The following is a 14685-nucleotide window of genomic DNA, read 5'->3' as shown; positions in this document are numbered from 1 at the left end:
AGGCAAAGGGGATAAAAGTGAGTGCTAAAATTACTGAGGTATAAGTTTGTTGAGTATTCCTTGTAAATTATAATGGGAGTGTATTATGCACAGAGCATCAGATTGGGGACGAGCAGTGTGGATTCAGAAGTGGTAGAGGATGTGTGGATCAGGTGTTTGCTCAGAAGAACGTTTGTGAGAAATACTTAGAAAAGCAAATGGATTCGTATGTAGCATTTATGGATCTGGAGAAGGCATATGATAGAGTTGATAGAGATGCTCTGTGGAAGGTATTAAGAATATATGGTGTGGGAGGAAAGTTGTTAGAAGCAGTGAAAAGTTTTTATCGAGGATGTAAGGCATGTGTACGTGTAGGAAGAGAGGAAAGTGATTGGTTCTCAGTGAATGTAGGTTTGCAGCAGGGGTGTGTAATGTTTCCATGCTGTTTAAATTGTTTATGGATGGGGTTTTTAGGGAGGTGAATGCAAGAGTTCTGGAAAGAGGGGCAAGTATGAAGTCTGTTGTGGATGAGAGAGCTTGGGAAGTGAGTCAGTTGTTGCTCGCTGATGATACAGCGCTGGTGGCTGATTCAGGTGAGAAACTGCAGAAGCTGGTGACTGAGTTTGGTAAAGTGTGTGAAAGAAGAAAGCTGAGAGTGAATATGAATAAGAGCAAGGTTATTAGGTACAGTAGGGTTGAGGGTCAAGTCAATTGGGAGGTAAATTTGAATGGAGAAAAACTGGAGGAAGTGAAGTGTTTTAGATATCTGGGAGTGGAACCATGGAAGTGGAAGTGAACCATAGGGTGGGGGAGGGGGCAAAAGTTCTGGGAGCGTTGAAGAATGTGTGGAAGTCGAGATGGCACAGGCAGCTGAGGCCCTAATTAAGGCCATCCTATTAACCCTATATAATTTTCTGAAAGAAGGAACAAAGAAGGAGCCCAAGTGAGGATATTCCCTCTAAGGCTCAGGCCTCTGTTCTTAACACTACCTCACTAACATGGGAAATGGTGAATATTTATGAAAAAATATATTATATTTTTTTTATTATACTTTGTCGCTGTCTCCCGCGTTTGCGAGGTAGCGCAAGGAAACAGACGAAAAGAAATGGCCCAACCCCCCCCCATACACATGTATATACTTATGTCCACACACGCAAATATACATACCTACACAGCTTTCCATGGTTTACCCCAGACGCTTCACATGCCTTGATTCAATCCACTGACAGCACGTCAACCCCGGTATACCACATCGCTCCAATTCACTCTATTCCTTGCCCTCCTTTCACCCTCCTGCATGTTCAGGCCCCGATCACACAAAATCTTTTTCACTCCATCTTTCCACCTCCAATTTGGTCTCCCTCTTCTCCTCGTTCCCTCCACCTCCGACACATATATCCTCTTGGTCAATCTTTCCTCACTCATTCGCTCCATGTGCCCAAACCACTTCAAAACACCCTCTTCTGCTCTCTCAACCACGCTCTTTTTATTTCCACACATCTCTCTTACCCTTACATTACTCACTCGATCAAACCACCTCACACCACACATTGTCCTCAAACATCTCATTTCCAGCACATCCATCCTCCTGCGCACAACTCTATCCATAGCCCACGCCTCGCAACCATACAACATTGTTGGAACCTCTATTCCTTCAAACATACCCATTTTTGCTTTCCGAGATAATGTTCTCGACTTCCACACATTCTTCAAGGCCCCCAGAATTTTCGCCCCCTCCCCCCACCCTATGATCCACTTTCCGCTTCCATGGTTCCATCCGCTGCCAGATCCACTCCCAGATATCTAAAACACTTCACTTCCTCCAGTTTTTCTCCATTCAAACTCACCTCCCAATTGACTTGACCCTCAACCCTACTGTACCTAATAACCTTGCTCTTATTCACATTTACTCTTAACTTTCTTCTTCCACACACTTTACCAAACTCAGTCACCAGCTTCTGCAGTTTCTCACATGAATCAGCCACCAGCGCTGTATCATCAGCGAACAACAACTGACTCACTTCCCAAGCTCTCTCATCCCCAACAGACTTCATACTTGCCCCTCTTTCCAAAACTCTTGCATTTACCTCCCTAACAACCCCATCCATAAACAAATTAAACAACCAAGGAGACATCACACACCCCTGCTGCAAACCTACATTCACTGAGAACCAATCACTTTCCTCTCTTCCTACACGTACACATGCCTTACATCCTCGATAAAAACTTTTCACTGCTTCTAACAACTTTCCTCCCACACCATATATTCTTAATACCTTCCACAGAGCATCTCTATCAACTCTATCATATGCCTTCTCCAGATCCATAAATGCTACATACAAATCTATTTGCTTTTCTAAGTATTTCTCACATACATTCTTCAAAGCAAACACCTGATCCACACATCCTCTACCACTTCTATATTTATTATAAAATTGCCATTTCCCACATCAGCAAGATAGTGTCAGCAAACAGACAAAGAATGGCCCATCCCTGGTATACCACATCCTTCCTATTCACTCTATTCCTTGCATGCCTCTCACCTTCTTGTATGTTTAGAACCAATTGCTCAAAATTTTCCACTTTTTGAATTTGAAAAGACAAGATAGGGAGGTCCCCCCCCACTCCTGCCATATTTGATTGCCTTCTTTGACTTGTGGGGAATATGTGGGAAGTATTCTTTCTCCGTCGCTGATGCAGGAAACAGCAATTAAATATGATAAATAATTGAAAATAAAAAATATATATATGTATATATGGATACCCTAGCCTAAGCCAGGTACCCATTTTATCGACCAACACGTATGGGTGGATGAACAGTTCGGTTGACTGTGGACTGACTGCCACAACCAGGATTCAAACCATTGCACTCAGCCCTGGGCAGACTGGGAATGCGTCACAGTCAGGGACGCTAACCGCTACACCAAAGGAAATAGAAAATAGAAAAGCTTCTAGTCTGTGAAAATGATAACATATGATAGTATATGTGTTCAGTGTTGTAAATGGAAATGGTGAAGAGCTTGTAGATTTATGTGCTGAAAAAGGACTGATGATTGGGAATACCTGGTTTAAAAAGCGAGATATACATAAGTATACTTATGTAAGTAGGAGAGATGGCCAGAGAGCATTATTGGATTACGTGTTAATTGACAGGCGCGCGAGAGAGACTTTTGGATGTTAATGTGCTGAGAGGTGCAACTGGAGGGATGTCTGATCATTATCTTGTGGAGGCAAAGGTGAAGATTTGTATGGGTTTTCAGAAAAGAAGAGTGAATGTTGGAGTGAAGAGGGTGGTGAGAGTAAGTGAGCTTGGGAAGGAGACCTGTGTGAGGAAGTACCAGGAGAGACCTGAGTACAGAATGGAAAAAGGTGAAGTAAGTAAGGGGAGTGGGGGAGGAATGGGATGTATTTAGGGAATCAGTGATGGATTGTGCAAAAAATGCTTGTGGCATGAGAAGAGTGGGAGGTGGGTTGATTAGAAAGGGTAGTGAGTGGTGGGATGAAGAAGTAAGGGTATTAGTGAAAGAGAAGAGAGAGGCATTTGGACGATTTTTGCAGGGAAAAAATGCAATTGAGTGGGAGACGTATAAAAGAAAGAGACAGGAGGTCAAGAGAAAGGTGCAAGAGGTGAAAAAAAGGGCAAATGAGAGTTGGGGTGAGAGAGTATCATTAGATTTTAGGGAGAATAAAAAGATGTTCTGGAAGGAGGTAAATAAAGTGCGTAAGACAAGGGAGCAAATGGGAACTTCAGTGAAGGGCGCAAATGGGGAGGTGATAACAAGTAGTGGTGATGTGAGAAGGAGATGGAGTGAGTATTTTGAAGGTTTGTTGAATGTGTTTGATGATAGAGTGGCAGATATAGGGTGTTTTGGTCGAGGTGGTGTGCAAAGTGCGAGGGTTAGAGAAAATGATTTGGTAAACAGAGAAGAGGTAGTAAAAGCTTTGCGGAAGATGAAAGCCGGCAAGGCAGCAGGTTTGGATGGTATTGCAGTGGAATCTATTAAAAAAGGGGGTGACTGTATTGTTGACTGGTTGGTAAGGTTATTTAATGTATGTATGACTCATGGTGGAAGGTATTAAGAATATATGGTGCGGGAGGCAAGTTGTTAGAAGCAGTGAAAAGTTTTTATCGAGGATGTAAGGCATGTGTACGTGTAGGAAGAGAGGAAAGTGATTGGTTCTCAGTGAATGTAGGTTTGCAGCAGGGGTGTGTGATGTCTCCATGGTTGTTTAATTTGTTTATGGATGGGGTGGTTAGGGAGGTGAATGCAAGAGTTTTGGAAAGAGGGGCAAGTATGAAGTCTGTTGGGGATGAGAGAGCTTGGGAAGTGAGTCAGTTGTTGTTCGCTGATGATACAGCGCTGGTGGCTGATTCATGTGAGAAACTGCAGAAGCTGGTGACTGAGTTTGGTAAAGTGTGTGAAAGAAGAAAGTTAAGAGTAAATGTGAATAAGAGCAAGGTTATTAGGTACAGTAGGGTTGAGGGTCAAGTCAATTGGGAGGTGAGTTTGAATGGAGAAAAACTGGAGGAAGTGAAGTGTTTTAGATATCTGGGAGTGGATCTGGCAGCGGATGGAACCATGGAGGCGGAAGTGGATCATAGGGTGGGGGAGGGGGCGAAAATTCTGGGAGCCTTGAAGAATGTGTGCAAGTCGAGAACATTATCTCGGAAAGCAAAAATGGGTATGTTTGAAGGAATAGTGGTTCCAACAATGTTGTATGGTTGCAAGGTGTGGGCTATGGATAGAGTTGTGCGCAAGAGGATAGATGTGCTGGAAATGAGATGTTTGAGGACAATGTGTGGTGTGAGGTGGTTTGATCGAGTAAGTAACGTAAGGGTAAGAGAGATGTGTGGAAATAAAAAGAGTGTGGTTGAGAGAGCAGAAGAGGGTGTTTTGAAATGGTTCGGGCACATGGAGCGAATGAGTGAGGAAAGATTGACCAAGAGAATATATGTGTCGGAGGTGGAGGGAACGAGGAGAAGAGGGAGACCAAATTGGAGGTGGAAAGATGGAGTGAAAAAGATTTTGTGTGATCGGGGCCTGAACATGCAGGAGGGTGAAAGGAGGGCAAGGAATAGAGTGAATTGGAGCGATGTGGTATACCGGGGTTGACGTGCTGTCAGTGGATTGAATCAAGGCATGTGAAGCGTCTGGGGTAAACCATGGAAAGCTGTGTAGGTATGTGTATTTGCGTGTGTGGACGTATGTATATACGTGTGTATGGGGGTGGGTTGGGCCATTTCTTTCGTCTGTTTCCTTGCGCTACCTCGCAAACGCAGGAGACAGCGACAAAAAAAAAAAAAAAAAAAAAAAATGACTCATGGTGGGGTGCCTGAGGATTGGCGGAAGGCATGCATAGTGCCATTGTACAAAGGCAAAGGGGATAAGAGTGAGTGCTCAAATTACAGAGGTATAAGTTTGTTGAGTATTCCTGGCAAATTATATGGGAGGGTATTGATTGAGAGGGTGAAGGCATGTACAGAGCATCAGATTGGGGAAGAGCAGTGTGGTTTCAGAAGTGGTAGAGGATGTGTGGATCAGGTGTTTGCTTTAAAGAATGTATGTGAGAAATACTTAGAGAAGCAAATGGATTTGTATGTAGCATTTATGGATCTGGAGAAGGCATATGATAGAGTTGATAGAGATGCTCTTTGGAAGGTATTAAGAATATATGGTGTGGGAGGCAAGTTGTTAGAAGCAGTGAAAAGTTTTTATCGGGATGTAAGGCATGTGTACGTGTAGGAAGAGAGGAAAGTGATTGGTTCTCAGTGAATGTAGGTTTGCGGCAGGGGTGTGTGATGTCTCCATGGTTGTTTAATTTGTTTATCGATGGGGTGGTTAGGGAGGTGAATGCAAGAGTTTTGGAAAGAGGGGCAAGTATGAAGTCTGTTGGGGATGAGAGAGCTTGGGAAGTGAGTCAGTTGTTGTTCGCTGATGATACAGCGCTGGTGGCTGATTCATGTGAGAAGCTGCAGAAGCTGGTGACTGAGTTTGGTAAAGTGTGTGAAAGAAGAAAGTTAAGAGTAAATGTGAATAAGAGCAAGGTTATTAGGTACAGTAGGGTTGAGGGTCAAGTCAATTGGGAGGTGAGTTTGAATGGAGAAAAACTGGAGGAAGTGAAGTGTTTTAGATATCTGGGAGTGGATCTGGCAGCGGATGGAACCATGGAAGTGGAAGTGGATCATAGGGTGGGGGAGGGGGCGAAAATTCTGGGAGCCTTGAAGAATGTGTGGAAGTCGAGAACATTATCTCGGAAAGCAAAAATGGGAATGTTTGAAGGAATAGTGGTTCCAACAATGTTGTATGGTTGCGAGGCGTGGGCTATGGATAGAGTTGTGTGCAGCAGGATAGATGTGCTGGAAATGAGATGTTTGAGGACAATGTGTGGTGTGAGGTGGTTTGATCGAGTAAGTAACGTAAGGGTAAGAGAGATGTGTGGAAATAAAAAGAGCGTGGTTGAGAGAGCAGAAGAGGGTGTTTTGAAATGGTTCGGGCACATGGAGAGAATGAGTGAGGAAAGATTGACCAAGAGAATATATGTGTCGGAGGTGGAGGGAACGAGGAGAAGAGGGAGACCAAATTGGAGGTGGAAAGATGGAGTGAAAAAGATTTTGTGTGATCGGGGCCTGAACATGCAGGAGGGTGAAAGGAGGGCAAGGAATAGAGTGAATTGGAGCGATGTGGTATACCGGGGTTGACGTGCTGTCAGTGGATTGAATCAAGGCATGTGAAGCGTCTAGGGTAAACCATGGAAAGATGTGTAGGTATGTGTATTTGCGTGTGTGGACGTATGTATATACGTGTGTATGGGGGTGGGTTGGGCCATTTCTTTCGTCTGTTTCCTTGCGCTACCTCGCAAACGCAGGGAGACAGCGGCAAAAAAAAAAAAAAAAAAAATGTACACTTATGGTAAATACTAAAACATCTACCATTTGCTGTAGGGGAAATAACATTTTTGTGTAGAGAAATTGCATATATGAATGGGTGTAAGAAAACTATTACATTAGCATAGTAAAAATGGTGCAAATGTTTTGTGCCATTTAATGAGGAGTACTGTCATACTGTATGGCTGGTAGAATCAACTATGCGACAGTATTGACTTGCATGACAAAATATTCATCAATGACCTTCATCACACAGGTGAGTACAGATCTACCACATTACCTTATATATTATGCGTTTTAGAAAAAATGTTTCATATGGCGTGCATAAAATAGGATACCCCTGCAGTGGGGAATACATAACATATGTGGCTGCTGCAGTCAGCAGGTTAAAATCCTTCATAGAATTTTAATGAAACAGAACAGTTTGATGATGGAAATAATGAAGGCACAATTAGGATGAAAAGGAGGTAGCCTGACATTTCCTTCTCAAAGATGAGAAAGTTCTGATAAAAAGGATTTTAGCGTAAGAGAGATTGGTTGGGAATACTTGGAAATACATGGAAATGATCATTTACAGAGGTCCATGCCTACCACAGTTTTAAGTGTACATGTTTAGAGAGATGACTGTCCTGTCATCCGAGGTATCAAGCTTTGAGTATCCACAGCTTCCATGGCACAAACAAAATGTTTCCTCACACTTGGCAAGTGTCATGTGACCACGGGCTGCTTGTAGCCCAGCCTGGCAGACCATCAGTGCTGGATGAATCTTATAACCAAATGAGTTTTGAGATAGGCCTTTGTTTGGTGTAGCTGGCTTATGTCTCTCAAGGAACTCTCCCAATAACCCCCATTTCCTGTAGGCCTTGTTCCTTGCCAACAAGGCTTTTGCCTACCATGGGGTCTTCCAGAAACATAACTCCCGTGGTTGGCAAGGGACTAATGTATTTATCAATGCTTATAACTTGTATAGGAAAATTTCTGTATCAGTAGGTCACTGAGGACAGTAGATACAGAAGGGTTGATACATCATCAGTAATGGATGGCCTTATCTTCATGTTTAGTAACTTAGAAATTGAAAACATCAGAAATGATGCCCCACTTGTTAAAAATGGTCACATAGTGATCAAGACTACTTAGTTATTGAGGACATGAAAATGTTGGTTTTGAAGTTTTCTATATTACTATACTTGAAGATAACATTTAAAGTTGTTTCAAAGATCCTTTGACAGACAAATAGATTATTCTTTTGAAAAACTTAGATTTCCAGAAAACTGAGAATTTATTAGGGAAAAATGCAAATCTTATGAAAAAGTTTCAAAAGGGCTGTTTACAATATTTAAAAAAAAAATCTGACAATTACTGTTTGAAATAAGGCTTTCATGTGTCAGGTTTTGTTTGAAGTACAAATTCTGTGTACTTGCTTTATGGTGGGGATGTCGTATGTCTGGGAGGATGGTACACTCTTAGCAGTCAGATGATGTGATCTGCTTACTCCATTACCCTTTGGTACTAAAAGTGGAGGGATGCAAATTTTGCTTGCTGTCCTCGAGTTTAGCAGTATTTTTGCTTTTTCTGTTTCTGGTGGAATTTTTCCTCCACCAAGTCCCAGAACTTTTCTCAGGAAGAAAAGGCCCATATTCATGTTTGGAAGCAAGAAAATTTGTCCCCAAGCAAGTTTTCAAGATGTGCTGGCTGGGCTGAGTTCACTATGAAGATACTGTTTTTTTTCCAGCAGTGGATACTCTTTTTGCAATGACCAATCCCCTGAGGGAGTTCCCAAAGGGAATGGGCATCAGAGATATAGATAGATAGATAGATTGATGTCATCTCTCAAATAGCTGGGTCTGGTTGACATAAGAAAACCAGTAAAATGACAGACAACTTGGTTGGGATATTTTTTTCTAACACCTTATGCTTCATCAGGTTATCAGTTGCTTTACTGGTGTTCCTTTCCCTGCCCTCTGTTTTTGGTAGTTTCTGTACCCTATATTGTGAGAATCTTCTCTTTTTCACTTTTATCTGTGCCTTTTGGAATAGCCTCTTCCGACCTTTCTGGCACTTTAATCATTCTGCCTTCTATCATTTGGTTATGCACTCCCTAAACCTCCTCACCTAAAGCAATTTTGTTTTTGTTCATTTAGTTTAGTGTTTGTGTGTGTGTGTGTGTGTGTGTGTGTGTGTGTGTGTGTGTGTGAAAGCCCTTTTTATAATACCACAGGAAGGGAGCTTTGCAGTCATGGGGCCCTCATCTCTTGGGCATGCTCTACTATCATACAACTTCTATGTGCTGTCTGCATTAACCATATCTTTAGTCATTTTATTTTATTCATCCACCACTTTTAAACTATAAAAGTACTTCTTCAAATCATTCTTGAGTTGAATTTCATGCTTACTTTCATGTTATATCTTGTGTTTGTGTGTATGTATGTAATTACTTTTTTCACATAACATGGAGAGCTTTGCACTCATGGGTTCCCCATCTCTCATGCTTGTACTGTTTTATCAAGAAAACTCTTAAATCCTTTCAAGTTGTGGCATTCACAGTCTCTGTGCGTAAAAGATTTTAAATCTTTGTGATTTACTGGCATTTACAGTCTCCATGCTTAGGCCATTTCCATTCATCCCCTGCCATTACACTAAACCAGTATTTGTTTACATCTTTCTTAATCATCCTCTTTCAAAACCTCTACATGTTATTACAGTGAAAGTAGTGGATAAGAAGTAGTAATGAAGTGATTTCTTTATTTCCGAATGAATATCTTTGAAATTGTAAAGTTAAATAGATTTTTAAACATGAAAAATGTGAATATGGAGGTTGGACAAGTTAACTTACTGGGATGATTAGAGGGTTACCTCTGTAATGGGATGTTAAGGAGGATAATTATGATACCATCCTGGTTTCTTTTTTCAGGACATTTTCAATGATGTCTGTTTTTTTTTAGTTGGGTGATCAGAACTGAGAGACATAATCAAGTCTCGGTCTAATACATATTGTGAACAGCTCACCATGTATTAATTCATCCATATACTTTAATGCAGTTTTTAAAATTTACCTGATATGAGGCTTTGGCAACAAGGTACGCATAATCTTTAACCCCTAGATCTCATTTACGTTTTATATGTAACAAACTGATTGTACTTTGCAGGAAGAAGTTCTATATAAATGAGGTCCCATATCTTGAATATTCTTTGCTGTCATACAACTTTTTAAGTGTGTGTGTGCTGTCTGCATTAACTATTCCTGAGTCATTTTATTTCATTCACCCACCACTCTTATACTATAAAAAAAGCTTTATTTTTTCTTTTTTTTTTAGATTTTTTGCTTAATATCTTGTTGTGTCCTATGGCTGTTGAAGAACTGTTTACTCTCTGCCTAATGATTCATTAAAAACCTCAAGGTTGTGTTGTCTTCACCCCCACAGTCTTCTCGTTTCTAAGATAGGTAACTTTAAAGCCTTTTGCCTATTCCTGTAACTCATCTTTCTTAATTCTTGTATCATCCTTGTTACCCTCCTCTGACCTTCTGTGTTAGCTCTTTGTGTTACTTTAGATGTGATGACCAAACTTGAGAAGCATATTTTAGTTTTTGCCTTATGTAGTTTATGAAGAGCTTGCTAAGTATTTCTTTATTTGTACACTTGAAAGCTATTTTGATATATGCCAGCAGACAGGTTATCTCCTTAACTATTCTCCTGATGTGGGACTCTGGCAACAGGTTAAGGACGATGTCAGCTCAAAAGTCTTTATCGCACACTGAATCCTAAAGCTTATTTCCGTCTAGATAGCAGTCATATTGAAGCCTTCTTTTGCTTTGACCGATCCTCAGTATATTACATTTGCTCAGAGTAGTTGGTAGGCAGGCAACGACCTGGGAGGTATGTTGCATTGTATGTGTTATGGGTTGAGAGTGTAGCACTTGAGCACTTGTGTGGCCCTGTTTCTTAACTTTGTATGTATGTATCATTTCTGTACTCCTGTGTATGGATGAACACACACACACACCTATATACCAGGTGCGTGTGTGTGTGTAATTTCCTGTTTGTACTGTATGGAAGGGAGTTTTACACTTTTGAGGCCCCATCTCTTGAACCTTCTGTCATACACAATCTTGATTTTATTTATGTTTTATGCTTTAATCATGCTTCCAGTCATTGTGCTCCAATCATCCATTACACTTATACTGTAAAAGTACTTCTTTAAACATTTTTAAACAAGTTTCATACTGAATTTTATGCTATGTCCTTTGGTTGCCCTATCCCTTTATCTCTAGAAGAATTGTTCATTGTCCAGATCACTGATCTGTTTTAAAAACTTAAAAGTTGTGATCAGGTTACCCCTTACTCTTCTCTTCACACACAGAATCCTGAAGCTTATTTCGTGCTAGATGATGATACTGAGGCCCTCTTTCACTTCATCATATGTTATTACTTTACATTTGCTTGGGTTGAATTTCATCAACCATATATCAGACCTACTTAAGAGTGTTTTTATTTTTAGATGGTCCCAATGTAAGCTGATTCAATTTTCAACACTTTTTGCTTCCCTCATGTCTTTTGCATCACCTGCAAATATACTGAGGTGTGTGTGTGTGTGTTTTATTGGACTTTGCGTACATGGGTTTACATCACAATGGAAAAGTCACTTTCAGCTAAGTTGTATCATTGTTGGTGGATGAAGAGGAGTATATTCTTGTCAAGGAAGTTTTTTCTCTGAAAGAGACCATCCTTTCGATGCGGCTGATTGTACTGCAGCCTTGCAGCTGCAGTAATTCCATAAAAGGGGCCCATAGGGTTGAACAGTAAATTTGATACATCTTTTCTGATTGGCATATATGTGTTTACATATATTTATGTGTAAATCTTAGAGAATAGGAGGAGAAGGAAAACTACCCATGGATCTTGTGTGTCACAGGAGGTGACTGAGATTGGTGAGGACAGGGTCCTGGAAATCATCCTCTTGTATAATATCACTCTGAGATTAGAAACAGATGGATTCAAGTGAGGATTTTTCCATGTGAACTCGGTACTCTATTTCTTTGCTACCCTGTTGAGATAGGAAAGGTGAACTGATACAGTATTAAAGAAAAGGTATGTATACATACATTTGTTACCACCTGACCCTCTCATTTTGAAAATGACTTGTGCTTCAGAGTTTTGCACACATAGTATCTCATGCAGGTCACCAACAAAAGGCACAATCTCATGAAAATTTTTATGAATATATTTGCTCTGTGGAGATTATTTGCAATACATGTATTTAGTCTTTTGTTATCCTGCTTTCCTTTAAATTTTTTTAGTTTTTCGAGATATGTAATATTATGTATTTCATCATTCTTTATCCTTTTTTTAATCTCAGATGAAAAACTTGGAGCTTCAGCTGAAGAACTACACTCTCCCTCCAGACATTACCCTTGCTGAGGTCAAGGTTCAGGAGGCACGTCAAGAGTTAGCTGCCATAATGGACAGTTTTACCAATGCTTATGAATAAACCAGTGTAATTTAGAGATAATTTCCTTCTTTTAACTTTGCTCTGCAGATGTTCACATTGCAAGTATTTTTGAAATATATTTATATACACTTGTGTATTTTGACTATAATTCTTAGCCTAAGGAATATGGATTTGATCAGTTTTTCAAAATAAGGTGGAGTAGAATTTTAGGTATAATTTGCACATAGCAAATGACAACTAAATGAAGATACCAGGCTAACCCCTCTGATCCAGGGAGAAGCTAGTCTGGAAGAAGTTGAGAATCATTATGAACAGATGCTACCTCAGTGGGCTTTTTGATAATTCAGTGATACCTAGGTGCTTAGAGAAAATTCACTGTTGATAACCCAGATATAACTGTTGAGTAACTGAATGGTTCACCTTAATGACGGTTGCTCACCCATTCAGTTATCTTCGGTTCCTAGTTTGGCTCTTATCAGTGTTCTTATTTCAAAGTTGAGTTTTGTGGTATGTTGATTGTAGTTTTTTAAGGTCTGACACTGAGTTAACCTTTCAGTGTCCTGTGTGACTACAGTCAAATGAATTTCCAATAATATTGAACATGGTGGTCCACTTTTCTCCATGGTGGCAAAGAAAAGGAAAAGGAAAGAAAAGGAAAGCTGCTAGAAGCAGTGAGAAGTTTTTACCAAGAGTGTAAAGCTTGTGTATGAGTAGGAAGAAAAGAGAATGAATGGTTTAAAGTGAAGGTTGGTGTGTGGCAGTGATGTGTAATGTCACCAAGGTTGTTCAATTTTTTATGGATGGGATGATGAGGAAGGTAAATGCATGAGTCTTGGAGAGAGGGTTGACTGTACACCCTGTGGGAGATGAGAGGGCTTGGGAAGCGAGTCAGTTGTTGTTTACTGATAATATAGCACTGGTGGTAGATATGAGTGTGAAACTGCAGAAGTTGGTGACTGAGTTTAGAAGAATATGTGAAAGGAGAAAGTTGAAAGTTAATGTGGATAAAAGCAATGTTATTAGGTTCAGTAGGTTTGAGATACAGGATATTTAGGGTGTGATTTTAAATGGTGAAAAATTGGAGGAAGAAAAGTGTTTTAGATATTTGGGAGTGTACATGGTAGCAAATGGAACCATGGAAGCGGAAGTGAGTCATAGGGTGGGGAAGAGGATGAAGGTTGTGGGAGAGAAAAATTGGATATGATTAGATGTGAGGCTTTGGCTGTAGATAAGGCTGTGTGGAGGAGGGTGAATGTGTTGGAAATAAAATGTTTGAGGATGATATCTGGTGTGAGGTAAGTGATGAGAGGGTTACAGAGGTGTGTAGTAATAAAAAGAGTGTGGTTGAGAGACTAGAAGAGGGTGTGTTGAAATGGTTTGGACATATATGTGTGTCAGAAGTGGAGGTAACAAGGAGAGTGGGGAGACCATTTCTGACACATATATCTTCTTTTCAACCTTTCTCTACTCATTCTTTCTATATGTCCAAACTATTTCAGCACACCTTTTTCTGTTCTCTCAACCACACTCTTTTAATTACCACACATCTACCTAACCTTTCATTACCTACTCCCTCAAACCAACTCACACCACATATTGTCCTCAAACTTTTCATTTCTAACATCCACCATACTTTGCACAGCCTTATCTATAGCCCATGCCTCATATCCATGTGTTATTGTTGGGAATACTATTCCTTCAAACATATCCAGTTTTGCCCTCTCAGATAATGTTCTTTCTTTCCAAACACTCCTCAGCACTCCCAGAACTTTTGTTCCCTTACCCCATCCTATGACCTATAGGACTTTTGATATTGGAAATATTTTTGTCATATTAGATTTAAGTGGGCCAGTTGTTGTATGATTATTGCAGAATATATAAATGCATACTAGTATTTTGCAAACTGAGGGCAACATGCTGTCAGTAGAGCGTACCAGGGCTTATGAAGTAGCATAAGGTCTGTAGGGCCTGGTTCTGGATATGGAAGCTGTGTTTTCAGTTCATGACACATATAGGAATGGATGTAAGGAAATGAAGCCTTTCTTTTTATGTTTCTGGTGCTACCTCACTAACCTAGTAACTGGTAAACATGTATGAAAGAAAAGGAAGTATTGTGCATGATTTTGCTCTAAAAACTGTAATTTGTCATCACAAAACATTGGTTTCAACTAATTTTAGTGCCAGATATGGAAGTTTTGATATCATTTCACATAGAGAAACTCATGAATAATGTAATATGAACAATTAATTTTTTAGCGAGATGACATTTTTAAGGACTTGGCCTTGGAAGTGAAATATATTCCAGAGTTAAACATCAAGGTCCAAGCTTCCTTACTCTTAGTCATGTCATTATTAATTCACATGTGAACAGC

General features: G+C 40.2%; 1 protein-coding gene across 1 annotated transcript in view; it reads left to right on the top strand.

Annotated features, from left to right (window-relative positions):
* LOC139764682 (HAUS augmin-like complex subunit 1) overlaps positions 1–12449 on the top strand; it is a 67946-nt gene extending 55497 nt beyond the window's left edge. The window contains exon 9 of the mRNA XM_071691564.1: positions 12221–12449. Coding sequence (XP_071547665.1) covers positions 12221–12352 — 132 coding nt within the window. The 3' untranslated portion in view covers positions 12353–12449. The remainder of the gene's footprint in view (positions 1–12220) is intronic.
* The last annotated feature ends 2236 nt before the right edge of the window (positions 12450–14685 follow it).

Source organism: Panulirus ornatus, chromosome 50, assembly GCF_036320965.1.
Source record: "Panulirus ornatus isolate Po-2019 chromosome 50, ASM3632096v1, whole genome shotgun sequence".
Classification (NCBI taxonomy): domain Eukaryota; kingdom Metazoa; phylum Arthropoda; class Malacostraca; order Decapoda; family Palinuridae; genus Panulirus; species Panulirus ornatus.
The sequence above is the reverse complement of the archived record's forward strand: the minus strand, read 5'-3'. Positions and strand labels throughout refer to the sequence as shown.